The 27,984-nt window shown below is 47.3% G+C and overlaps 1 protein-coding gene across 9 annotated transcripts in view; it reads right to left on the bottom strand.

Moving 5' to 3' along the window:
• Cadps (calcium dependent secretion activator) overlaps positions 1-27,984 on the bottom strand; it is a 506,710-nt gene that overhangs the window by 52,379 nt on the left and 426,347 nt on the right. For all 9 annotated transcript variants that reach the window (XM_045135763.1, XM_045135769.1, XM_045135761.1 and 6 more), the window contains one exon: positions 4,814-4,846. In XM_045135763.1, the coding sequence (XP_044991698.1) occupies positions 4,814-4,846 (33 nt within the window). The remainder of the gene's footprint in view (positions 1-4,813; positions 4,847-27,984) is intronic.

The raw sequence follows: 27,984 nt of genomic DNA, 5'->3' as shown, positions 1-27,984 counted from the left end.
TGAGGGCTGTGAGACACAAGACCAGTGGTGGACTGAGAGCTGTAACACACAAGACCAGTGGTGGACTGAGATCTGTGAGACACAAGACCAGAGGTGGACTGAGAGCTGTGAGACACAAGACCAGTGGTGGACTGAGATCTGTGAGACACAAGACCAGTGTGGGACTGAGATCTGTGTACACAAGACCAGTGGTGGACTGAGAGCTGTAACACACAAGACCAGTGGTGGACTGAGAGCTGTGAGACACAAGACCAGTGGTGGACTGAGATCTGTGAGACACAAGACCAGTGTGGGACTGAGAGCTGTGAGACACAAGACCAGAGGTGGACTGAGATCTGTGACACACAAGACCAGTGGTGGACTGAGATCTGTGGACACAAGACCAGTGGTGGACTGAGAGCTGAGAGACACAAGACCAGTGTGGGACTGAGATCTGTGGACACAAGACCAGTGGTGGACTGAGATCTATGAGACACAAGACCAGTGCTGGACTGAGAGCTGTCAGACACAAGACCAGTGGTGGACTGAGAGCTGTGAGACACAAGACCAGTGGTGGACTGAGAGCTGAGAGACACAAGACCAGTGGTGGACTGAGATCTGTGAGACACAAGACCAGTGGTGGACTGAGATCTGTGAGACACAAGACCAGTGGTGGACTGAGAGCTGAGAGACACAAGACCAGTGGTGGACTGAGAGCTGAGAGACACAAGACCAGTGGTGGACTGAGAGCTGTGAGACACAAGACCAGTGGTGGACTGAGATCTGTGAGACACAAGACTAGAGGTGGACTGAGATCTGTGAGACACAAGACCAGTGGTGGACTGAGAGCTGTGAGACACAAGACCAGTGGTGGACTGAGAGCTGTGAGACACAGACCAGTGGTGGACTGAGAGCTGTGAGACACAGACCAGTGGTGGACTGAGATCTGTGAGACACAAGACCAGAGGTGGACTGAGATCTGTGAGACACAAGACTACAGGTGGACTGAGATCTGTGAGACACAAGACTAGAGGTGGACTGAGATCTGTGAGACACAAGACTAGAGGTGGACTGAGATCTGTGAGACACAAGACCAGAGGTGGACTGAGATCTGTGAGACACAAGACCAGAGGTGGACTGAGATCTGTGAGACACAAGACTAGAGGTGGACTGAGATCTGTGAGACACAAGACTAGAGGTGGACTGAGATCTGTGAGACACAAGACCAGAGGTGGACTGAGATCTGTGAGACACAGACCAGTGGTGGACTGAGATCTGTGAGACACAGACCAGTGGTGGACTGAGATCTGTGAGACACAAGACCAGAGGTGGACTGAGATCTGTGAGACACAAGACTAGAGGTGGACTGAGATCTGTGAGACACAAGACCAGTGGTGGACTGAGATCTGTGAGACACAAGACCAGTGTGGGACTGAGATCTGTGAGACACAAGACCAGTGGTGGACTGAGAGCTGAGAGACACAAGACCAGTGGTGGACTGAGATCTGTGGACACAAGACCAGTGGTGGACTGAGATCTGTGAGACACAAGACCAGTGGTGGACTGAGAGCTGTGAGACACAAGACCAGTGGTGGACTGAGAGCTGTGAGACACAAGACCAGTGGTGGACTGAGATCTGTGAGACACAAGACCAGTGGTGGACTGAGAGCTGTGAGACACAAGACCAGTGGTGGACTGAGAGCTGAGAGACACAAGACCAGTGGTGGACTGAGATCTGTGGACACAAGACCAGTGGTGGACTGAGAGCTGTGAGACACAAGACCAGTGGTGGACTGAGAGCTGTGAGACACAAGACCAGTGGTGGACTGAGATCTGTGAGACACAAGACCAGTGGTGGACTGAGAGCTGTGAGACACAAGACCAGTGGTGGACTGAGAGCTGTGAGACACAAGACCAGTGGTGGACTGAGAGCTGTGACACACAAGACCAGTGGTGGACTGAGAGCTGTGAGACACAAGACCAGTGGTGGACTGAGAGCTGAGAGACACAAGACCAGTGGTGGACTGAGAGCTGAGAGACACAAGACCAGTGGTGGACTGAGAGCTGTGACACACAAGACCAGTGGTGGACTGAGATCTGTGTACACAAGACCAGTGGTGGACTGAGATCTGTGAGACACAAGACCAGTGGTGGACTGAGATCTGTGAGACACAAGACCAGTGGTGGACTGAGATCTGTGAGACACAAGACCAGTGGTGGACTGGGATCTGTGAGACACAAGACCAGTGGTGGACTGAGAGCTGTGAGACACAAGACCAGTGGTGGACTGAGAGCTGAGAGACACAAGACCAGTGGTGGACTGAGAGCTGTGAGACACAAGACCAGTGGTGGACTGAGAGCTGTGAGACACAAGACCAGTGGTGGACTGAGATCTGTGAGACACAAGACCAGTGCTGGACTGAGATCTGTGAGACACAAGACCAGTGGTGGACTGAGAGCTGTGAGACACAAGACCAGTGGTGGACTGAGATCTGTGAGACACAAGACCAGTGGTGGACTGAGATCTGTGGACACAAGACCAGTGGTGGACTGAGATCTGTGAGACACAAGACCAGTGGTGGACTGAGATCTGTGAGACACAAGACCAGTGGTGGACTGAGATCTGTGACACACAAGACCAGTGTGGGACTGAGATCTGTGACACACAAGACCAGTGGTGGACTGAGATCTGTGAGACACAAGACCAGTGGTGGACTGAGATCTGTGAGACACAAGACCAGTGGTGGACTGGGATCTGTGAGACACAACACCAGTAGTGGACTGAGAGCTGTGAGACACAAGACCAGTGGTGGACTGAGAGCTGTGAGACACAAGACCAGTGGTGGACTGAGAGCTGTGAGACACAAGACCAGTGGTGGACTGAGATCTGTGAGACACAAGAGCAGTGGTGGACTGAGAGCTGTGAGACACAAGACCAGTGGTGGACTGAGAGCTGTGAGACACAAGACCAGTGGTGGACTGAGAGCTGAGAGACACAAGACCAGTGGTGGACTGAGAGCTGAGAGACACAAGACCAGTGGTGGACTGAGATCTGTGGACACAAGACCAGTGGTGGACTGAGAGCTGTGAGACACAAGACCAGTGGTGGACTGAGATCTGTGGACACAAGACCAGAGGTGGACTGAGAGCTGTGAGACACAAGGCCGGTGGTGGACTGAGAGCTGTGAGACACAAGACCAGTGGTGGACTGAGAGCTGTGAGACACAAGGCCGGTGGTGGACTGAGAGCTGAGAGACACAAGACCAGTGGTGGACTGAGAGCTGTGAGACACAAGGCCGGTGGTGGACTGAGATCTGTGAGACACAAGACCAGTGGTGGACTGAGAGCTGAGAGACACAAGACCAGTGGTGGACTGAGAGCTGTGAGACACAAGACCAGTGGTGGACTGAGATCTGTGGACACAAGACCAGTGGTGGACTGAGAGCTGTGAGACACAAGACCAGTGGTGGACTGAGAGCTGTGAGACACAAGACCAGTGGTGGACTGAGAGCTGTGAGACACAAGGCCGGTGGTGGGCCAGGCTGGGAAAGTGGGTGTATCGGCCTTCAGCCCTGGGCATCATCCCATCCCCTATGCCCTTCTCTACCGAGTGCCATGTGCACACAGCCGTCATATGTGCTTAGCACGCCCAGGAGTTAGGCCTTATTATCTCCATTTTAAATGTGGTGGAGCTGGGCCAGAGGCCTGGGCGTAAAGTGAAAGTTTATACTGGGAGCCTGAGGGAAGGAAAGTGCATTTCTCTCTTCTGGCCGCCTTTCTCCTCTCCATTCTCCTGCTTACACGAAGGAGTCTGAGGTCCCTTGATGAGATGTATTGTATAAATTCAAAACATAATTATTGATTGTACAATCTTTCATTAAACAAACAAAATATATGCTAATGCTAAATTCACTCCAATTTTCCATTTTGTCTTCCTTTGAGAAATAAGCCAATAAACCATTACACACTTAGCTTCCTGGGGAAATGAATTTAAATGTTAATATAAATCCTTTCAGAAAAAAAACAAATTTTCACAAATAAGTATTTGAACAAGGAGGGTACTTAACCACGTTCAGAATGAGGAACATTCAGTACAAGACCCTTGGTGGCTGTTGAGGTAAGCGCCCTAAATTTAATATTTTATAATAGACTCATACCTCTTTTGTCAGAAATGGAGAAACGGAATCATTTTCTTTCCCCCTTTATTGGAATATATTTAAATCGCTCCAATTTTATTTTGCTAATATGCAGGGCAAAGTCTGCCTATAAATGCTTCCTGCTTTATCACAGGTAATCCCACACTTTAGTATTCATGTGCAGTACTTAACTTCAATTTAAATGTAAATTTGGGGCAACTTCAAGTGCTTTCTCTAGCAACTTTGAGGCTCTCTTCATTAATGAGACCTGCACTAATTATAAGCAGTCTCGTACGGTTTCCATAAAACAACTGTACAACCGACCCCCAAATGAACAAAGTCAGAATTTATTTATTTATTTTTTAAAAAAAATACTGGCACCCTTGTTGAAATTTGTAGCTATGGGCTCTGCTTCCAAGATGCGCCTGCGGGCGGGGAGGCACCTGGAGGATGGAGCCAGATGGGAAGAACCAGACCGACCCAGGGAAACGGAAGCCAGGGTGGAACCGGGTCGGACCTTGCTTCCCCATAGCAGAAACCATGCCCTGTCCTCATCTGAAAGACATGAAGCTTGTGCTGGCTTCTCGCTGAGGATCTAAGTCGAACACACAGCTAAGCAACAAGGCAAAGCGCTCAGGAAGGCAGGCAAAGACAAAGCTGCAGCGTCACAGATCAGACCGCGACCTTCAAATACTCACAGGCACATCCACGTACTTGGAAGCGGCCTTCACCTGAGGAGGAGAGGAGAAGATGGAGGTGAGTGTGTGTCTCACCGGTCTTGTGTACCTGTCACCCAGCTCAGGCAATAAGCACGGAGCACCGAGCTAACCAGGAAAGCACAAGTACTAAAACCTACTATCTACTTTCTGTTTTATTTACTTATTTTTAAAAAAATTTTTTTGTTCATTTTTATTTGAGAGCAACAGACACAGAGAGAAAGAGGCAGAGAGAGAGAGAGAGAGAATGGGCGTGCAAGGGCCTCCATCCACTGTAAATGAACTCCAGATGCGTGCGCCCCCTTGTGCAACTGGATAGCGTGGGTCCTGGGTAACCGAGCCTTGAATCAGTGTCTTTAGGCTACACAGGCAAGCGCTTAATCGCTAAGCCATTTCTCCAGCCCTTATTATTATTATTTTTTTTGTTCAAGCTATCACAGCCACTGTTTGGGAGGGTGGGCAATTCTGTAGATGTTCCATAGCTGTCATGGGAGCCTGGCGTTTTCCTCCCACCGTGTGAGAAGAAGATGAGGGCTGGCTGGATCTACAGCCAACCACACCTGCAAGCACTCGGGCACAGTGGGTCTCTGTGTAATATGGTCGTAGGTTGTCCTGAGTCCTTTGGTGCTCCTTTCCTAGTGTCTCAGGTTTTGAAGTGGAGGGAATCCAGAGACCGGGCGTCCCCACCCCAGAAGGACATGGCACTGAGGCTCGAGTGTCAGGGCCTTTCTTGATTGTGCCAATGTTACTGCTAAGCCTTCTGGTTTTAGGTGCTAAAAAACAAAAACAAAACAAAACAAAAAACCCGTATGTTGGCCTGGGGAGATGGCTCTGCAGTTAAAAGCACTTTCTTGCAAAGCCTGATGACCTGAACTTGGTTACCCAGCACCCACGTAAAGCCAGATGCACAAAGTGGTGCATGCATTTGGAGTTTATACTTGGATGCACCTCTTCTCTCTCCATCTCTGCTTGCAAATGAAAAAAAAATTAAAAACACTGTGAAAAGTGCAGGAAGCGGTCATTAAATATAGCTGTAGGTGACAAAGTGTAGTGCTTGAACACGGAGAATGAGGTCAGAGCTGGGTTCAAATCCCACCCCAACCACAGACAAATGGCATGCCTTTGGGCTGGTTCCTTTCTGTCTCTGAGCCTCAGCTGCCACACATGCAAAATGCAGATACTAATGCTTCTTCCCTTGGGGACACTGGGTTGGATGCACTGACAACTCTGGGATGCTGCAGGCATGGAACCCGAGGAGGTGAAGTATTTACTGTGTGAGCTCTGGCGAGTCTGTGAACAGCTGGGCTTGAGGGAGAAAAACTGACGGGAGTATGCTGGGCATTCTGTGTGTTTATTTCTGGCTCAGGTCACACCCACGCTTCTAGGGACTGGTGCGACTCTATTTTAAGTCAGATAGGAATTCCAGGTTGATTAGAAAGTGCAAAGATTGGGGGAAGAGAGATGGCTCAGTGGTTAAGGTGCTTGCTTGAAAAGCTACAGCTTCAGGTTCAATTCCTCAGCACCCACATCAAACCAGATGCAGAAGTGGCCCATGCATCTGGAGTTCCTTTTGCAGTGGCAAGAGGGCATGGTAGGCCCATTTCCACCCTGCTCTTTCTCTCTCTCTTTCTCTTAGTCACTCACTCACATTCTCTCAACTACATATATTAATTTAAAAAAAGAAAAACTACCACTACTGCAGTAAAACTGTTGGTCATGTTCAGGTTTGGCTTCCTGGTTGAGACTAATAACAGTAATCAATTAATCAATCAATAATAATCAATAACCCTCACCAAGTGTCTCTTAGAAAGTACCCAGGGGGCTAGAGAGATGGCTTAGTGGTTAAGCGCTTGCCTGTGAAGCCTAAGGACCCCAGTTCAAGGCTCGTCTCCCCAGGTCCCACGTTAGCCAGATGCACAAGGGGGCGCACGCGTCTGGAGTTCGTTTGCAGAGGCTGGAAGCCCTGGCGCGCCCATTCTCTCTCTCTCCCTCTATCTGTCTTTCTCCCTGTGTCTGTCGCTCTCAAATAAATAAAAATAAATTAAAAAAAAAAAGAAAGTACCCAGGAATGTGATTTCCTCTCTTGCTATTTCTACAAAGATTGTGGAAATACCAGCTTCCAAGTGAGAGCAGCCAGTGGAACTATTGGATAGGGTTGAAAGAGTCTAAAATGGCTAGGAGTGGTGGTACACATGCTTGTCATCACAGTGTGGGGGAGGTGATAGGGGGTCCCTGTGGCTCTCAGAGCAGTTAGTCTATCTCCAGGCCAATGAGAGAGCCTGTCTCAAAAAAAGAAACGGGGGCTGGAGAGATGGCTCAGTGGTTAAGGTCCTTGCCTGCAAAGCCTAACCACCCCAGTACCCACATAAGGTCAGATGTACAAAGTGGTGCAGGTATCTGGAGTTTGTGTGCAGCAGCTGGAAGGCCCTGGCACACCCATTTCTCTCCCTCTCTGCTTGCAAGTAAATAACTAAAGTATTTTAAAAATGGGGGGGATGTTCTGGAGGGACACCAGCGACCCCCCTCTGGCTTCCATGTGTTTGTGCGCACACAGTCATGGGTACCTGCACAGTATGCATCGGTACCCACACACGTACACGAGCGCACGTGCACGCATGCACACGCACATGCATGCATGGAACAGTAAGTTCTGAAAGTGCTGGAGCTAGTTTTCCCAGGGGAAGAGCTTGCCTAGCTTCTCAGTCTGGCCTCTAGAGTTCCAGAGCAGAGCGATGCAACGGTATACCTCATAGGGCTGCTAGGTAGCAAGCGGGACAACTTAGGTGACAGTACTTGGTGCATCGTAAAGTGACGGGGACCGGGAGGGGGCACACAGACAAGCTTCTAAAAGGCAATGCATTCTGCCGTCTCAAGTCACCATCAGCACCCAGGTGATTCCTATCCTCTGCTGCAGAAGCCACAGGAGCCTTACTGGGTTTTCCTTCAGGTGGCAACAGTGGAATTACGACTGCCAGTCAGTATCCTTTCGTGCAGTGTCTGCCTCCCACAAAACGTCCCCAGTCAAGGGCTCATCCAGCCTTTATTTTAAGCCTCCCACATGTTCGATTATATATACCAATGAGACGCTTTTAACGATCACTTTCTTCTTTAAGCTACCCTGTCACATGGAGGCTAATGAACCATATTCCTTTGCAATAAAGAAAGTTAAAATGTGTACAACTGAAGACGTGTATTTGTTCATGTTCACCGACACAAGGTAGCACGTACACACACTCCTCTGAGGCCACGTCCCACGCCCAGAGCTCCCTGTTAGTCTTCTCACTACTGGGGGAAAAGCCTGAGATTCAAACACTCCTGGTCAGAACTGGCAAATGAGCTGTTCTCGGCCAGAAATGGCCTCCCTTGATCTGTCAAGTTGAGGCTTGGCACTGGGTAGGAGTTCCGCTCAAGCTGAAATGACCAGCCTCTAAACACGCCTACTCTCCACGCCCCACGAACACACGGTTCCCACCCAGAGAGCGACACCCATCAAATTCCACTCCTTGCAAGTTCTGTTCCCTTGAGAAGACGAGAGACGCGTGTGGCATGAACGAAAACCATGCACAGCCAGGCCCAGCTGGCCCCTCATGTGGTAAATCTTCCCTTCCACTTGGCGTACTGACATTCCTCCCTTCTCCTAATAAACAGAGCAATAGCTTTGGGGCGGGCAGTTATGCCACTATGATTATTCAGAAACAGCTACAGTATCATTTTGGTTTTGGCCACTGAACTTCAGGAAGGCCGTTGAGGTGCAGGATGCAGGGGACTCTGGAGGTGTATGCTGTAAGGAAAGAAAACAGATGACATCATGCCCCAGAACAGAGAGCAAATGGTGAAAGCCATCATCTTGTGGTTGATGGAGGAGCTTTCATGTTAGGATTGAGCTTGCTCGTGGCAGTTTCAAAGCACTGAATCAGGATGAGCCAAGAGACAGGGGCCCTGGAAAAAGACATAGTCAGCTGGCACGGGCCCAGCAGGAAGCAACCAGCTTTGGCGGTAGGGCCCCTTGGAAGAGGCTCCTTGAACCAAGGAATGATGCCACAGGCTTGCTTCTTCTTCTGCAAGATGATCTTTTTTATTTTTTAGAAAATATTTTATTTCTTTCTTAGAGAGAAGGGGGAGGGAGAGAATGGGCATGCCAGGGCCTCTAGCCACTGCAAATGAATTCCATATGCATGTGCCACCTTGTGCATCTGCCTTACACGGGTAGTAAGGAATCAAACCTGGGTCTTCAGGCTTTTCAGGCAAGTGCCTTCACCACTAAGCCATCTCTCCAGCCCCTAGACTGGCTTCTTTACTTGCGCAAGGGGCACAGGATGCTTCCTCCTGTCTGATTCTAGCCTCCTTGGGAGATAGGAAAGGACCATAACTCTCATTCTCTTTCTACTCCTCCTGTTCCTCTTCTTCCGTCTCAGGCTCCTCCTCCTCCTTCTCCTCTTCTTCCTTCTCTTCCTCCCCCTTCTCCTCCTCCTTCTCCTCTTCTTCGCCTCAGGCTCCTCTTCACTCTTCTTCCTCCTCCTCCTCCTGCTTTTGTTCGTTCTCCTCCTCTCTCTCTTTCACTCTCTCTTCCTCCCTCTCTCCCTGTTCCTACAGGTAGGCTGCGAGGCAGCAAGACCAGGGTCTGGACGGGTCCTGTCACCGCTTTCCTGCACAGTGCCAGCAGCAGCACCTTTAAACATCACCTTCCTTTCACATTTTCGTGGGCATATGTCTTTGGGTAGAGAAGAACGACCACATCCTACCAACCCATCAGGACTTTGGAATTGTCTCTGGAAAACTCCAAGCATGTGTGAAGCCTCGCATGTGGATTAAGTAAATGACAGTCCTCCTAACTGACCCAAGTCTACTGACTGTGCTATGTACCTGTTCTCCTGAAGAAGAAAACAGAAATTTCTTTACAAAACACTTCCTATTGTAAAGTGACTTTGTGTAATTTTTCACCATTAGTTGTCAAGAGTGTGTGTGTGTTTCTCTGGTGCTGTCCATTTTTGTTTATTTTTTTAAATTATTTATTTATTTATTTGAGAGCGACAGACACAGAGAGAAAGACAGATAGAGGGAGAGAGAGAGAATGGGCGCGCCAGGGCTTCCAGCCTCTGCAAACGAACTCCAGACGCGTGCGCCCCCTTGTGCATCTGGCTAACGTGGGACCTGGGGAACCGAGCCTCGAACCGGGGTCCTTAGGCTTCACAGGCAAGCGCTTAACCGCTAAGCCATCTCTCCAGCCCACGTTTTTTGGTTTTTTAAATATTTATTTTTATTCCTTTTTTATTAGTTATGTACACAGTGTGTACACAGCCATGTTGGTACCATCCTTAGCTTCCTCCCTGTACCCTCCCTGCACAGGGACCCTCCTCATTGGGGATGCAGGCAGTGCATTGTGGGGTTAGCCATCAGTTATGCGTAGGAGGCCATGTCTCTGGCCATAATGACCCAACGTGTGGCTCTGACGATCTCTCCACCTCCTCTTCCGCAAACTTCCCTGAGCCATGTTGGGTTCATTTTAGGTCTGATTCTATATTTACTGACAACTTCTATACTTACAGACAACAAACCATGATATTTCCCTTCCCTCCCACACCTCCCCTTTCATAACTCTGCTCTCCATCATATCTCCTCCCTCTCGCCATTAGTCTCTCTTTTAATTTGATGTCATCATCTTTTTCTCCTATTATCCTTATTTTTTTTTTTTTTTTTTTTTTGAGGCAGAGTCTCTCACTGGCCTGACGCTCACTGATTAGGATAGACTGGGCTGCCAGCAAGCCTAGGGATCTGCCTCTCTCCACCTCCCCAGTGAAAAAATGACAGGCACAGCCCAGGCTCAGCCTGAGTTCTGGGGGTGGGACTCAGGTCCTCACACTTTACTCACATGTGGATTAAGTAAATGGGAGTGAGCGAGCTCCCCTACCCCTTCTAACTTGAAACAAAGCCTGCCCAGTGAAGTCTCTAGGAGGATGGGTTCTGGATTTGTCCTTTTCTAGCTTGGTAATTTTGAATAAGATTCATACCTTCCCTGAGCCTTCTTTTTATTTTTTCCAAAAAGTATTTTTATTTATTTATTTGAGAGAGAGAGAGAGAGAGACAAAGAGAAAGAGGCAGACACAGAGAGAGTGAGTATGGGTGCACCAGGGCCTCCTGCCATTGTAGGTGCACGCACCACTTTGTGCATGTAGCTTTACGTGGATACTGGTGAATGAAACTTTTACTGTCAGGCTTTGCAAGCAAGCACCTTCAAGCCCTGGGTCCTCTCTCCAGCCCCGGCGTGGTTGTTCTTACTCGTACTGCTGCGAACCCTGGCTTAAAGGAGAAGACAAAGCTCATATGCGTCACAACAGTCACCTTCACTCTACCCCTCTACCTAGACTGTGGCAGTTTCTTGTTAAGAAAAGAGCTGGTGGGCTGGAGAGATGGCTTAGCGGTTAAGCGCTTGCCTGTGAAGCCTAAGGACCCCGGTTCGAGGCTCGGTTCCCCAGGTCCCACGTTAGCCAGATGCACAAGGGGGCGCACGCGTCTGGAGTTCGTTTGCAGAGGCTGGAAGCCCTGGCGCGACCATTCTCTCTCTCTCTCTCTATCTGTCTTTCTCTCTGTGTCTGTCGCTCTCAAATAAATTAAAAAAAAATTATTTAAAGAAAAGAGCTGGGATCACCACCAGGTACTTGCAGGTATCTGAACTGGCTCTTGGGCTGAGTGCTTTCTGCCAGCCCTGTGACCTCTGTGTCCTGAGGACCTCACGGAGGCCAAAGGCTGAGGTCTGCTCCCCCCCCCCCCCACAGGGTGAGCCTGGATTTGGGTATCTCCTTATGCCTGTGTCTCAATATGCTCAGTGACACCATCTACACCTCTCTGGGAACCAGCCATGCACTAGGACTCAAGAGACAAGCAAGGATGAGAACTGTGTCCAAGACACCTGGCTTTTGTGTCCCTTCTGAGCTGGGACTCATGTGCCCTCAAAGGAGAGACAAGGTGTGTGATAAACTTCATTTGTTGGGACTCCTTGACACTGGGCTGGGACATCACACCCCTATCTCTGGCAGTATTCCTTAGCCCTCTGGCCCTGGGTCTCCAGGAAGAGCTAGTTGTGGGAAAATATTGAAAAGGAGACTTAAGGTGCTGAAGAGATGGCTCAGCAGTTAAGGTTTACAAAGCCTAACAACCCAGGTTCCATTCCCCAGTACCCCCATAAAGCCAGATGCACAAGGTGACGCATGCGTCTGGACTTCATTTGCAGTGGCTAGAGACCCTGGTAGGCCAATTCTCTCTCTCTCTGCCTCTTTCACTTTGTCAAATAAATGAGCAAAGTATTTATTAACAATAAAGAAGACAGAAATCAAGACAAACTCATGGAGGCCAGCTACGAGCTCTCACGTTTGCACCTGCAGTGAGGGGCCTACATTAGCCAGGCTGCCACAGAAGGGCCCGTGGGGCAAGTGCACGCGTTCCCGAGGTCACATCTAGACACACAGCCTCTCCAAATGCTCCCTGATCAAGGTCCTCTCCCAGCTAGCAATAGGTTACTGTCTTTTCTTGAGGTCTAACTACTTACTCATGAGTTAGAATTATTGTATTTGTTTAATCCCCACAGCAACCTTTTGAAGGTCTTTTTAATAGTCTCATTTTACAATGGAAGAAACTCAGGTTCAGAGAAATGAAGTGACTTGAATTCACAAAATTCACAAAGAAGTTGCAATTTTGGCCTCCCTTTCATTTTTTTTTTTATTGTCTCTCCAACTACTTTTATTGATTAGTCATATCTAAATAGTGTGTGTGTGTGTGTGTGTGTGTGTGTGTGTGTGTACATCCTAAAATGGCTTCTCCAGGAAAAATGCATGAGGGATTTGAATAATTATAGGCAGAAGGTCCCAAACTGTTTCTCTAGCCTGAATGTCCCAGCTAATTACCTTGGCCCTCCACCTGACTTAGAGTGTGTAGACAGGCTTAATGGTTTCTCTATTGAGCTCTTCCATTATTTTTCAGGTGCCCAAGGTAATCTTTTCATTGAACACTCACCATTCCGGGATTTTCACAATGCTGATGACTAAGGGATTTTCCTCTGCCTGGTCCTAATAAGGGGACCCGAGTTAATCATTGTGTAGCTTTGCCGGGGAGCCCGGCGGGGGTTTAGGCCGCTTCTCCTGCTTCATTAGGGGAAAAAGCAACCCAGGTGCAGACCACGAGGACCTCAGGGTTTGATACTATTAAATCAATGCACAGACAAAAAAAAAGTGGATTAGGTCCTTTTTTCTGCAAACAGAAATCTGGTGGAAAATGGAAGGAAAAAAAAAAGAAGTCTGAAGGGACATGACTGCATTAGGGACTGCCTAGCTTTCCTCTCTCCCCATGGTCTCTTCAAAGCAAATCAAGGCAATGGTTTCTGCTCTGTGTGACTTGACTCCACTCCTGCCCTCTGGATTCCTAAGATGCTGTCTGTGCTGGTTTCCCTGCGTTGGCTTAGAAACTGCAGATCATGCTGCTATTTGCAAGGGCTCGAGACATTCACCGCAAGACTCGGTCCTGGGAGTTTCTGCCACGGAGCCACTGACGTTTCTTGGATTCTTTGCTTATTTCCCTAGCTCAGGCAATCTTAGAAATGTAGAATTTTCAAGTATTTTTATTTATTTACTTATTAATACAGAAAGGAGGAGGAGAAAGAAAGCATACGGGTGCACCAGGCTCTCTTGCCACTGCAAGCAAACTCCAGATGCATGAGCCACTTTGTGCATCTGGCTTTTACATGGGTAGTGGGGGAATTGAACCTGGGTCCCTAGACTTCACAAGCAAGTGCCTTTAACTATGAGCCATTTCTCCAACTCAAGATATACTTTTTTTTTTTTTTTTTTTTTTTTGAGGTAAGGTCTCACTGTAGCCCAAGCTGACCTGGAATTCACTATGTAGTCTCAGGCTGGCCTCGAACTCATGACGATCCACTTACTTCTGCCTCCCAAGTGCTGGGATTAAAGGCGTGCACCACCACGCCCGGCCACAGATATACATTTTTAAAGGGTCTCAGTAGTTCAGCATGTAAAAACATTACCACACCTCAAGTAATATTATAAATTAGCTCACTTTTTCGTCAGCATTGCCCTCATATCTGGAAAATTGGCTCTGCAAGACATAAAAGTCACTGTCTCCACAGTACTCACACTGCTAGGCAGACAGTGTTGGCTCAAGAAAAGTGTTTGACTGAAAGGAATTTGACCTATGGTGTTCTTTATTTGATAGAGGCTTCTAGAAGTTTCTTGAAGTTGTGTTTGAGCAGGCTTAAAGGACAATTAAGAAAAGTACAACTGGGCTCTATCAGTTCTAGAGGAATAGTATTTGTTGCCTCTACAAGCAGAAGAATGAGATTTCCAGACAGATGAAAATTGTTACTGAATCCAGGAATAAAGTTTTATTGAGACACAGCAATGCCCATGTATCGATATGGTGTCCATTGCTGCTCCCAGGACTCAGCTGAGTTGCAGTGGCAGAAACCACATGGCTTGCAGAGTCAGAAATATTCACTATGTGGCAATTTATAGAAAGTGTTGTTTTCTTCCTATTTATGGATTAGCAAAACACTTAAGGGGAAGATAGTGGTGCAAGGGGAAAAGAATTAAAAATATGAATCTCTAATCCTGTGTTGACCACTCACTATTTGGCTGGCTCTGGCTACTTGCCTAAATCTTGGCTTTATTTCCTCATCTATTATAATGAGGTCCAGGTTAATTGTTTTCTGCTTAGATTCCTTCCAGATTTTTTTTTTTAATGTGACTCTCAGGATATATGAATCAGGTTTGAGAAAGATTATGGGACAGGAAACATTTCTCACACCTTAAAAGGGTTATAAATACTCTTAGAGTAAAACAGAAGTCTATTAATATTTTAGTATTACGATAAGTTCTGCAAATAAGGTTCTAGGCAGAACTATAATAACAAGGCAAGAAAAATTGGAGATAAATAGAGTGTCCACAAAGGTGCCAATGCAACACAGCCCACAGCGAGACTTGGCACAGCATAAAGGGATTCATAAGCAGTCTGGGTTGGGCGCTGTCCCTGTGCCAGCCAGTTTTAGGGGCCTCTCGGGAGTTACCACATTGACCATCCCAGCAACCCTCGAGCTGCAGGCTCTTCGCCTGACCTCTGGGCTGTCGCGAGGATTGATTGCTGAAGACGGTTCACGTAAGAGGGCAGGTCAAGCTCACGTCACACTCTGGCTCGCCTTCCATCTCCGTGCTCACCAGGCCCACCCCTGCTCGGCTTCCGAGACCAGGCCAGGCCTGGGGCCTTCAGGGTGCTGGGCTCATAGACGCGTGCTGGTTGGTGTCCCACCAGCTCACAGGAACGACTGTCTGTCTGTGACTCGGCACTGAGCCCTGCTGCCAGTTTTCCCAGGGTGCCTACATCTGCCCACGTTCTTCCTCTGACTTCAGTTTTCCTATTTTCTTTTCCAGGCAGAAATGGATGGGGGAAAGGAGGACATCTCTTTGCATAGACCTCCGTGTAAGCACTACCCAGGCTACTGATGGGAGAAGTTGTGACTATGCCACTAATCAGCACGCTGATGTATCAGAAAAGGCTACTGCAAGTTCCTTCTTTTTGAACTTGTGTGTGTGTGTGTGTGTGTGTGTGTGCATGTGTGAGCATGCGCGAGTATTGCATATGCAAACATATGGGCCCGTGTGATGTCCCAAGCGTCCTCCCGCAGCAGGAAGTACTGGACTGGGGGGCTGGAGCAGTGCATCAGTGTCCTGCTCCATTGCTCTTCACTCCCTCTTAGCTGAGCTGCAGTCTCTTACTGATCCCACAGCTTGCTGTTTTCTTTTTTTCCCCTGCAATCCCATGATTCTTGCATCTGTTCCTGACAGGGCCAGGGTTACAGATGCACGAGTTCATGCCTAACTGCCTATGGGGGTCCTGGGGACTTTTGAGTGCTCCCCCAGGCCTCTCCTGGCCTCGCATTTGCACCGGAAGTCGTCTTCACCACGGCGCCATCTCTCCAGCCTGATTTGGGCAATTTCCAGTTGAGATTCAAACTGGCTCAGGGAGCCAGGGCACTGGAGTTGGGTGCATGGGGCTGGGCTCTACTTCTAGCATTCACTAGATCACTTTTTATGCCTCATCTTCCTCACCTGCAACACGGGAAGAGAATTCCTCATCACGAATGCTGAGATATTGCCTGCGTTCTTAGAAAAGGCCGGGTACCGTGAGGACGCTCACTCTCACTGCTGTCACCCAAGCAGGCTGGTCCGCTTAACGGGGCTGGGGTGAGACGATCGGTTGGACTCCGCTTTGTCCAACAACTACATGGACTGTTTGCATTTAAGTGATTTTGTAACTACAACTAAGAATTCAGCCGGAGGGCTGGAGGAGTGGCTTAGTGGTTAAGGTGCTTGCCCACAAAGCCAAAGGACCCAGGTTTGAGACCCCAGGACCTACATAAGCCAGATGCACAAGGTGGAGCATGTGTCTGGAGTTAGTATGCAGTGGCTGGAGGCCCTGGTGTGCCTTAAATAAATAATAAATAAATAAGAATTCAGCCAGGTGTGAATTCAGCATGTCTTTAACCCTAGCACTTGGGAGGCAGAGGTAGGAGGATTGTCGTGAGTTTAGGGCCGCCTTGAGACTACATAGTCTAGGTTAGTCTGGGCTACAGCAAGACCCTACCTCATAAAACAAAACTAAAGAATTCAATGTTTTGTGCTGTAGATTAACTTTAAGCACATGTGTGACACATGACCAGTGGCGTTGTGGACAGCTAGACATAGAATACCCCATTAAGGCAGGACATTCTATTCAATAGGCTCAAGACATGCACACATACAATTACTACACTTATAAACAAGAATGGCAAAGTGTGCATCGGATTTCATGTGAGCATGTGAAAATGACTGGAGGAGGAAGCAGGAAAAGAGTCCTGATGTCAACAGTATCATTTTGTGGATTAAACAAGAAATAAATACTAACAGCTATAATTTCTAGTTAAAAGCTGCTGAGAGAAACAATGACGTTGATAGCACTAATAAAAAGAGGATGGAGAGGAAGAAAAGTTGGAAATACAACTGAAAAGTTTACTGAAGTAGGCAGGCAAATAACCACTGAAGTTGGCCAATTAATATTACACTTGCCTGTAATCAGGCTGGCCTTGAACTTGTGATCCCCGTCTCAGCCCCCTGAGTGTTGGGAATAAAGGTGTGTGCCACCATGCCCAGCCCCCCCTTTTTTTCCTTCTCTTTCCTTTTTTGGTTTGTTTTTGGAGGTAGGGTCTCACTCTAGCTCAGGCTGATCTGGAATTCACTATGTAGTCTCAGGGTGGCCTCGAACTCACAGCAATCCTCCTACCTCTGCCTCCCGAGTGCTGGGATTAAAGACATGCACCACCACGACCAGCTTTGTTCTTTTTTTTTTTTTTTTTTTTAAAAAAAACTTTATCATGCAAGTAATATAAGCATGTAGTTCAAAAAGGAAAAGGGAGCGAGAGGACAAGCCACTGCTATTCATTCAAGTTTTTTGTGGTATTTTTTATTTCTTTTTATTTATTTGCAAGGGGAGAGAGAAAGAGAATACGAATGGGCTTGCCAGGGCCTTTCGCCGCTGCAAATGAACTCCAGATGCATGTGCCCCTTCCTGTATCTGTCTCTATGTGGGTCCTGGGGAATCGAACCCAGGGTGTCAGTCTTTGCAGACAAGTACCTTGACTGCTGAGCCATCTTTCCAGCCCTATTTTAGTTTTTGAGCAGGGATTCACCTGTCTGTTTCCCAGTTGGGATTACAAGTGTGGCATTTGTGTGTGGGGGGGCAGTGGTTTGGGGACCGAGCTCAGTTCCTCGTGCTTACACACAAAGCATTTTTGCGACTGAGCTATCTCTGCAGCCCCAAGAATGTCTTTTTTTTTCAGGTCTTCCTCCAGGTTTCTGGGTGATGGAATCACGGATTGGATGGAACATGTGCCCTCTTTACAGGCAGATTAACACCTGACCACCCTCCAGCCTCGCCTGGATGCTCCAAGTGTGTCTTGGGAAGAGAAATGCCTTCAAAGTGCCATCCGAGGGACTGACTGCTTGGGTGAGACAGACGTGCGAGTGGGCGGGATGTGCCGGGACTGCGTGTGCGGCTGAGCAGTTGAGCAAACCGCAGCGGATCCTGCCTGGGGCCAACTGACAGTTACCGTGGAAGCCCTGCCCGGTGCCATGCTTTTGGAGGATGGAGAAAATACCTCCCTTGAAGTGTGTGTAGAATCTCAGACAGCAGGATGGCTTCCCAGAGCTCTGCCACCAGAGGGATTGAATGTCTTCACTGCTTGCCAAAGATCAAGGGCATGCTGGGCCAACTGTGCGGTCCTGTGCCCGTACAAGCACTGAACTGAACAGGGTATAAAGGGTGCAGAGTTTGGCTTTGCAAGATGAAGCTTTGCAAGATGAAAAAGAGCTCTGGAGATGGAGGCGGGTGACGGCTTTACGATGTCGGAATGCTTAATACCACCCAACTGTACAGTTAGAGAGAGAGTTAAAATAGTGAATTCTGTCATGTGTATGTTGTCACAAATATGAAAAACAACTTGTTGGTTGGAGACATGGCTTAGCAGTTGAGAGCACTTGCCACTTCAGCCTCATGGCCTCTCAGGCCAGAGACCACCAAGCTCAACGCTCTCAGCCCATGGAAAGGGCTGGAGAGATGCCTTAGTGGTTAAGGCGCTTCCCTGCAAAGCCAAAGGATGCCGGTTAGACCTTCCAGGACCCACGTAAGCCAGATGCACAAGAGGACGCATGTGTCTGGAGTTCCTTTGCAGTAGCTGGAGGTCCTGGCACACCCATTCTCTCTCTCTCCCCCACCCTCTCTCAAATATATAACTAAAAATAAAGGTTTTTAAAAACCCATGGAAAAATCTGGGTGTGGATAGTGTGCTGTGCCTTAGTTGGGGGGTTGGCAGAGACTCACTGGGGCTCCTTGATGGGCATCAGCTCCAGCCTGGAGAAGACACTCTGTCTCAAGGAAAGAAACATGAATGCAAGATAACCGGACACTCCCCTCTGGCCTCCACACACCCGAGCATACAACATGCACCACACCACGCACACATGCATACCCAAAAAACCCTTGCACTGCCACATACATACATGTACATTGATTGTGAGATCAATTGTTCTCACTCCTGTTTGAGGAAGGCTATGGATGCGAGCTGGCTTTACAGATGTGGGAAATTTTTCACGAGTAGCTCATGACTCAGAAAAATGATCAATGACTTTCAAAACTTGATTCATACTCGAAAGAAAAGGGTAAAACATTAAAGTGTTGTTTTTTTTTTTTTAAATAAGGCTTCCCTAAATTGCCTGCAAATGGAAATTGTGTTAAAATATTGTTTTTAGATAAAGAAAAGAGGTAGTTGACCAAGTCTTAATGTCCACTCCTGTTCTCGCAATTGCATGGAAAAAAAAAAAAAACAATTAATTGTTCAGTGTGATTTTTTTTCATAGTGGAATTGGTGGACTTGAACCTGGATACACAGTCATATTTACCAAAATCTGCATGCCTGACCTGCCCTGGGGCTGGAAAGATAGCCCGGTAGATAAGGCACTTTGTCAGCATGGGACCTGAGCTCAGTGTAAATGGTGGAGGTGGCGGCCTAAGCACCACCATCCCACTGATGTAATTGTGGAGACAGGCAGATCCTCAGAGCTCACTGGCCAGACAGTGTGGCTTAATTGGTAATCTCCAGGCTAGTGAGAGACCTTGTTTTAAGGGGGGGGGGTCAATATGCCTGAGGCTGAAACCCAAGGGTGTCCTCTGGCCCTCATTTGCACACATATGCACTTGTATATACATGTGTGCCCACACACATATATGAGCAAATTCAAAAGACGCCAAACCACCTGTCTCCTCATTTTGCAAATGAGACAAGTGGGCCCGGGGGGGGGGGGGGGGGCTAAGCAGCTTCCGCCAGGAGACACCACTAAGAAGTGGGAGAAGTGGGAACTGAAGTCATGCGGGTCTGACATGAAACATCCCCTGCTGTACGATGCTGTTGCTTCCCTGAGCCTCAGGGTCCTCATCCCTAAGCGATGGTCATCACCATGTCCACTGTTCACTTTCCACAAGACAGTTTACCCAAGTATGAAGACCCAGACAGTGACTATGGAAAGATCTTGAAAAATAGTAAGACGACTTACAATTTTCACTGACCACAAATAAGACTTCATAATTAACCGTATAACCATCATGGACCACTGAAGAACTTCAGAGGGGCCAGGGGAAGGTGGGAGAGCACCCTAGCTTTCCTGCAAGCATCCTTAGACAAGGACACTGTGGTGGCTTGAATCAGATGCCCCTCCCCCCATTAACCTGTGTGTTCTGAATGCTGGGTCCCTGGTGACAATTTGGGAGGTGGAGATTTGCTGGAGGGGGTGTGTTGTTGGGGGTGAGATTAGGGGTGTTATAACAAGCTCCTCTTGCCGGAGATCAGCCCCTGCTGCTGTTTTCCACCTGCTGGGGCAGAGGTGACGTCCAGTCTCTGCTCATGCTATGCTTTCCCCTGCCATCATGGAGCTTCCCCTCAAGACTGTAACCCAAAATAAAAACTTTCCTCCCGTCAGCTGCTTTTGGTTGGGTGTTTTGCCCCAGCAACAAGAAGGTCACTACAGCAAACACAGAAACCCAGTTGCAAGACTGTGAGACGGCCCCCTCCCCTGCCAACCAATTTCTGTACATGTTCAGAAATACTGATTGTGATTAAACTACTATCATAATAATGAGGGTAGTCATGCCTCCCACAGCCTATCTACCACACTAGTCAGAGTCAACACCTTGGGCAAGAAGCAGGGAAATAAATGATGTCTATGGAAACAGAATCCTGTTCCCCACACCCACCGGGAGCAGCAGCCTCATTAGCGAGAAGACTTGTTCTCATCTCCTGTTGCTGCGGGTGCTGTGCTCCGAAACTCCATCCAGAGCGCGCATGTTCTCACCCCCGCCGCCCCCCAGGGCTTCTGAGCAGATGCCTGACTTACATAGACCCGCTTTTCCTTCCAGTTGCCCTCATTTATGTCCCAACCCTTCCTTCCAAGGCAGGATTCTGACATGACACAAGGGTTCTTTGAAACCCACTGTCTTCATGCTGGGGAAAGCTCACGACGGCCGCAACCTTCGTCTTGGCTCAGCACATGGCAAAGCAGACAGTTCCTGAGCCCTCACTGGTCAGTGTGATGGAAAGCGAGCCTCACAGGGGTTGAAAAATGGTCTCAAGGACCCACAGCTAGCGACACCACAAGCTGCCAGCTGGGTCTGCCCTCCTAAGCGTTTTGCAAGGGTTCAGTTTTGTAATGTCTTCAAGTAGATATGAAAGCTACTAGCTGCTTAGAAGTGGGGGGCTCTTTGCCTGCCTATGGCATCTTGGGTTTCCCTCCCGAACATCCTGAACAACTAAGCAGTTGAGTAGAATTCAAGTTCAAAAACTAAATAAATAAGTAAATAAATAAGACAAGGACCATGCCCTGCCTGTGTCCCCAGCTTCCAAATGGTCCTGCTGTTTCGTGGTGAGGACTCTGCTGTCATTACTGAATAATAACATTCTGCATGAAGAGGTTACCTGTCACCCCCTCATGCCCTTCCTCAAACCCTTCAGGCAGCCTCAGCTTGAACTTGAAGGCATAAATGGTTTCTGTCACCACTGCCAATGATCACTTAGCTGTCATGACCAGTTAGGTCTCTTGCACAGTGGAGAGATTTTCCCTCCCTTTCTGCTTCCTTTAGGTGGGTCAAGACATGCAAGCCAGCATCTGTGACTAAACCAGCTACTCAAGTTTTCCTTCTCTTCCTCAGTTTCCCTAACTGCAAAATGGGGTGGCTAGAAAGTTTTTTGGGCTTCCATAACTTCTGGCACCCATTCCCCTTCCTGATTTTGGCTACAGCCCGTGTGCCATCTGCACCACATTTACTGAACATTCTTCTCTCAACTGGCTTCCTTTTCAAATTCTTAATTATAAAAGGAAACATATTACTACTATAAGTGGAAATTCAGTATCATTCTTTATAAAAGAAAGGGTAAAAATAAATGCAATATAAATAAAATAAAATTATTAAATCTAGGTGCTCATAGCTGCTTGCTGAGAGGGGTGACCTGAGTACCACCCCCCAGTTGCATGTAGACATTTAAAGATTTCAAAAAAGGCCGAGGAGAGGACTCAACACTAAGGTGCTTGCTTGCAAAGCCTAATGACCTGATTTAATTCCTCAGTATCCACATAAATCCCAATGCACAAAATGGAGCACGCATGTGGAATTCAGCGGCTGGAGGCCCTGGTGCGCCCATTCTCACTCTCCCTCCCCTCCTCCCTCCTTGCAAATAAATAAAATATTTTAAAAATTTCAAGGACGTGGGAAATACAGTTAATCACTAAGTAGAAACATTCGTCTTCATATGAGGGTGAAGACGGGAGCGAATTCCGAGGGAATAGCCCTTACATGACGTGGTTACTGTTATGCAAGGCTGACCAGTTGTAGCTTCTAACAGCAGCATCATCTAAGATACAGTGACTTCATCCGAGGTACAGTGTGGTCACAGCCTATACCTGCTCCTTATCTCTCTTTTTCCTCCTGCTCTCTTCCTCTCCCTCTTTCTCTCTCTCTCTCTCAAAAAACAAAAGCAAAAATGAAAACAAAACAAACAAACAAGAAAGGAAAGCCAAGCCCCCATTGGTAAAGTTTTATTTTTTGTAGTGCAAGGACTATGACCATGGTCACCTCTGAATTACTGATAGGACATTGTAAATGCACAGATAGGAAGAGATACAGAGAACTGGCTCTTACCAGCAGGTGTGAACCAAGTAAACTTCAACTCATCACTAAAAACACTAGACCAGAAAAATTTTTAAATTTTCCTCCTATTGATGTGCTCTGCATAGTGATTTCTAGGGGACACACACACACTTCTAGAATAAATAATGTTTCTGTCATTGCAACTCCTGGTTCAGCAATTTACATACAGGAGATATTTAAAACACGGTGGCTGGTTGAGTAACTGAATCTAACATTCAGCATTTAGTGATATTACTGACACTGATAATCCTATCTCACTTTTATAATTTTTGTCATCGATGCCTCACAACAAAGCATACTGTTGTGTCTTAATTCTCATTTATGGCTCAGTAGGATTGGAGGTTAACCAGCTGTTATATTTTAGAAAGGGGAGCAAATGGACCAGCAGAAAACCTCAGGGCACATCGACAGGGCACTAATTCAAACCAAAGTATGTTCGGAGTATGGAATATGCAATTGTGGTTAAGTATTATCATCTATTTATCTATCTACCTATGTATCTATCTATCATCTATCAAACATATATATCTACCAATTTTTTTATTTAGTTATGAGAGAGAGAGAGAGGGAGAGAACGAGCATGTCAGGGCCTCCAGACACGGCAAACAAACTCCAAGTGCAAGTGCATGTTTATACATCTTACACGGGTACTGGGGAATCGAACCTGTGTTCTTAGGCTTCACAGACAAGGACTTTAACCACTCAGTAATCTCTCAAGCCCCATTTATTATTATTTTTTTATGTGTACATGGTGTTGGGAATCAACTACAGGGCCTCATGCCTCATAGGGAATCACTCTATTTCTGAGCTATATCCCCAGCCTTAGCTAATAGTTTGATTAATAATGAGGTATTCTAGAGATGACGTAAGAACTGAAAGACACAAAATGCTAAAAAAAAAAAATACTAAGAATAATGGAAAATATTGTTAAGGAAACAAGACTGTGGACATTGATACAGGGTAAGTGATGAGGATTTTCTGGAGAGTGGTCTAGGTTGTTTGGAAGAGAAATGGCTATAGCATGTTCAAGAAAACATTGTGGGGATGCTTAGTAAGAAGCAGAAATGTGGTGGTTGGATTCAGGTGTCCCCCATAAACTTAGGTGTTCTGAATGCTAGGTTCCCAGCTGATGGAGATTTGGGAGTTAACACCTCCTGGAGGCAGTGTGTTGTTGGGGGCAGGCTTATCAGTGTTATAGTCAGTTTCCCCTTGCCAGGGTCTGGCACAGCCTCCTGTGACTATTGTCCACCTTATGTTGGCCAGGGAGTGATGTCCAGCCTTTGCTCATGCTATCATTTCCCCCTGCCATAATGGAGCTTCCCCTCGGGTCTGTAAGCCAAAATAAACCTCTTTTTTTTTTTTTCCCCAAAAAGCTACTCTTGGGTGATTTCTGCAACAAGGCGTTACTTAGACATTCTTACTATTTTGAGCGAGTTGGTGGTGAGGTTTACAAGTACCATTTTTAGAGGGCTTACCAAACGCCAGGTATCATGCGAAATCTACTGTTCACTCTATGCCCATTTGTTCCAGTAGCTCTCTTGCCAGCATTCTTATTCTACTGAGGGCTAAACAGCAGTTCACAGGTAGTCAGTAATCCTACCTCATTTCTGTCTTCCTGGACTTCATCTCCTTGACTTTAATTTTTTTTGTGATAAGCTCCCACTGTGTGCAGTTGGGAGGTCAGAGCAGAGTGTATAACTGTGTATGTAATTTTCATATTACTTATTTGCACATGTGTGTGGACGTGTATATACCAGGGTCCCTTGCTGAGTTGCTTTGGGTGTTAGGGAATTGAACCTGGGCATTTGCAAGTAAGTTTCTTTAACTTGAGCCACCTCTCTAGCCCCAGAGTCTGTAACTCTTAATTTCACAGTGACAACCCACATAAACCTACATGCATATTCATTATGTATTTCTTTCATCATGACATTTCTGTGTCCCACTTGCTTGGCACCTAACGGTCAGAACAAAGTGCTGTCTATCTTACATTTTCTTTAGTAGATGTTTTTGTTTTATAAACTAAAGACTATTAAGGGAAATAGTCAACTTTGGATGCTTATCTTTCGCTTTCGTGACGCTTCTGTAGGGATGTTCTGGACAGTGGATGTATTAAGAGTCAACTGTATTTTCAAGGCAGCAGTTGGAAATGAGGCAATCTTACTAGGCAATAAAACGATCTGTTACAGACCCCTCGGTCAATGTCAAATATTAGACCACTGGGGAGTGGCTTATGAGTTTTGTTGAATATGGGGAAGATCAGTCACTTTTTAGGGCAGTGTTTTTGCTGGCCCACGATGACCAAAATGCATCAGAAGAAATACGTGGGGTTCTTTAAGCCACTTTCCAATGGTGGCTCCCTGCTCCATTATCAACAGACCCTAAGGCTGGCACTGGCTTTTACTAGGAGTCTGGTCTCTATAACCTCTCTTACCTATATGGGCTCATCTTTACTATGGAAAAGTCAACTTCAGTTCTCAGCTTAAAAGTCACTTACTGGCTTCCAGTTAAGATGGAGAGTCAAGTGTGGTGGCACACACCTTTAATCCCAGCACTTGGGAGGTAGCAGCAAGAGGATTGCTGAAGTTCAAGGCTACCCTAAGATTACATAGTGAATTCCAGGTCAGCCTGGGCTAGAGCAAAACCTTACCTGGCAAAACCAAAAATAAATTAAAAAAAGAGAAGATAGAGGCGTGGGAGTCATAACCAAAACAACAGGGGGGCATAGAGAAAGGTTCCGCACAATAACCCCTTCTCCAAAACCATGAAGATGGCAGAGAACAAGGCTAAGGAGATCCAGGATTGATCAATACAACCAGAAAAGTTAGCCGACTGCCTATCATGCCACCCAACCCACGAGAAACTGCAGAGGAAGTGGTGACGTGAATATTGTTACCGCTGAAATCCTGAGCGCCAGCTCCAGGGGCAGTGACAGGCACTGTGCCTGATCAAAGCACACTGGCCCAGAAACCCAGGGGCTGCTGAGAACGCAACAGTAAACCACACTGCTAAGAGACCCTATGAGACTCAGGGACCATTGCAAAAGAGGAGGCAGGAAGGTTGTAAGAGCCACAGCGTGGGTAGAAATATCCTGAGACACAGCTTTCCTAGCCCCCCACACAGAGATCAACACATTTGTGACCCCACAGAGAACACCAACAACCACACTGAGGAGAGCCCTCAGGGGAAGTGGTGTGGGGGAGAGGAGAGGGGATATAAGACTACAACCTTGTAAAAAATAACATACACACACACACACACACACACACACAGAGTTTTGTTTTAAAAAGGACACTTCTTTCAGTTTCCTGCCAGCTGAGGTTGCGCTCCTTTGCACTGCACCGGCTAGCACCCTTTCTCTGAGTTAAAAATGGTGTGTTTATTCTTGCTGGGACTATCTCTCCAACAGACAAATGGAACAGATAAGAGTAAGCATGTCCCATCTTCACGGCTAAACCCCAGTACCTAGCATGCAGTGCCTACTCCACAAACGTGTTGACTTGAGATTATGTGGAAGGCTCAAAAGAAGCTGGGGATTTTGAGAGTTTCTTATTCTGGTATTACTGCAAAACAAGCTGGTTAGTAGGTAAATTGTTGAAATAATTTTGCTGGTCTGATTGGAAAAACAGACAACTCTTCCCCTCAAAGATAAGATGCACCAGAGAATTGTCCCTAGGAGAGTTATCAACTGGTTTCACTGGTGATTTTCTGTATATCGAGGTGATGTTCTGGCCATAGTAAATGGGTAAATTTAAGTCTTACTGTGGCTTTGCGTGAAATATTTGATGTGCCTCATCTATAACATGGGAATAAGAACTATATCTATTGCAAAGACAGCTGCAAGGATGAAGACGGAGATGCACATAAATTCCTTGGCACGGTATCCTCACATTTGGTGCAGCGTCCATGATGCAATGCGCTGACAATGGTCTCAGCTCACAGGAACCCAGCCTTTGTCCCTGGCTCTAGACTGCAGGGAAGGGGCATTTCTACTTTGGTTCACTTCCAAGTGGGAAAAGAACTATTCTGCTGACAAGCAAGGGCGGGGTGGGGAGGTGGGACATGAGGACCTGAGTTCAGATCCTCAATATCCAAGTCAAAAGCTAGGTTGACACATGCCTGAAATTCCAGTTCTGGGGACAGGAGACAGGAGGATCCCTGGGGCTAGCCTAGGCAAATTGGTGAGCTCTAGGTTCAGTGACAGACCCTGTCTCGAAAAATAAGGTGGATAGTGACTAAGGAAGACACTCAATGTCAGCCTCTGTGCACACATGCCCATATACACTCTTCTTTATATGAGAGAGAGAGAGAGAGAGAGAGAGAGAGAGAGAGAGAGGGAGGGAGGGAGGGAGGGAGGGAGGGAGGGAGAGGGAGAGGGGGATAGATGAGTGTTGGGCATACAGTAGGATTTGCGTTCCTGACAACCTTTAATTGAGTTATTCTCTGTCCTGAGTACTTTCCACATTATGTCGGGACCACCCAGAATGGATTTATTTGAGGGCAGGTCATGGGGAGGACCCTCAGAGGATGTGATGTAACTGTCCCACGGCTCTAGGGGTGGGCACTGGGTCTTCCCATGTCTGTCTTCATCCCTGGAGGCTGGGGAGATCTGCTCAGGTGGAATTTGATGGTTTACCCTCTCTGAGCTTCAGTTTAGTCATTTTCTAAAGGGCAGTAGGGAAAGGAAATTATTCAAAGATTGCACAGAAAAGTTATATTTCATGCATTGAGCCCTGTGCCAGGCACACACCACGTGCTTTAGGGAATGGGAGCTGCACTTCTGTAGTTATTTTAGACTTCTGAGTTCATCTCATGTAACCATCATCATATTACAGCAAAGGCAACTGGCTTCTAGGGTGTGGCGCCTCACAGGTGAGGGCAGGGCTGCACCCCTTTCCCAGGCTGACCTACTCGAAGCTCTTTCTCACAGAACACCACTTACTCTGGGGGCTCACTTGGCTCTGCTGAGCTCCTCAACACATCACAGTTCTTGGATTTTTCACCTCTGACCTCTCCACATGAGCCTCTACCCTCAACACCCACTCAGTCCCTAAATCCTTCTTTATGTTATTTGTGAAATATCCTACAGGAATTCTTCCTAGGACTCCCTGCCAGGTTTTCTTCCGTTCTTTTCATCCATAGCTGGCTCTCAGGTCTCCACTCAGGGCTTCTCCCAACAAGGATCTGATATGATTGTTCCAGCTGAAGGGAATGCTTCATGCTTCCTACTTTTCAGTTTATGCCCTGTACCATGATTTCTCCCACTTGACTATTTACCTTTCCTATTACCCATCTCATTCACTCGATGTTAGCTGCAAAAGGGCTGAGAGCATCTATTTGGTTCATCATTGTGATCCCAGCACCTAGTC

Source organism: Jaculus jaculus, chromosome 16 (genome assembly GCF_020740685.1).
Source record: "Jaculus jaculus isolate mJacJac1 chromosome 16, mJacJac1.mat.Y.cur, whole genome shotgun sequence".
Lineage (NCBI taxonomy): Eukaryota > Metazoa > Chordata > Mammalia > Rodentia > Dipodidae > Jaculus > Jaculus jaculus.
This window is presented reverse-complemented; position numbering and strand designations above follow the sequence as displayed.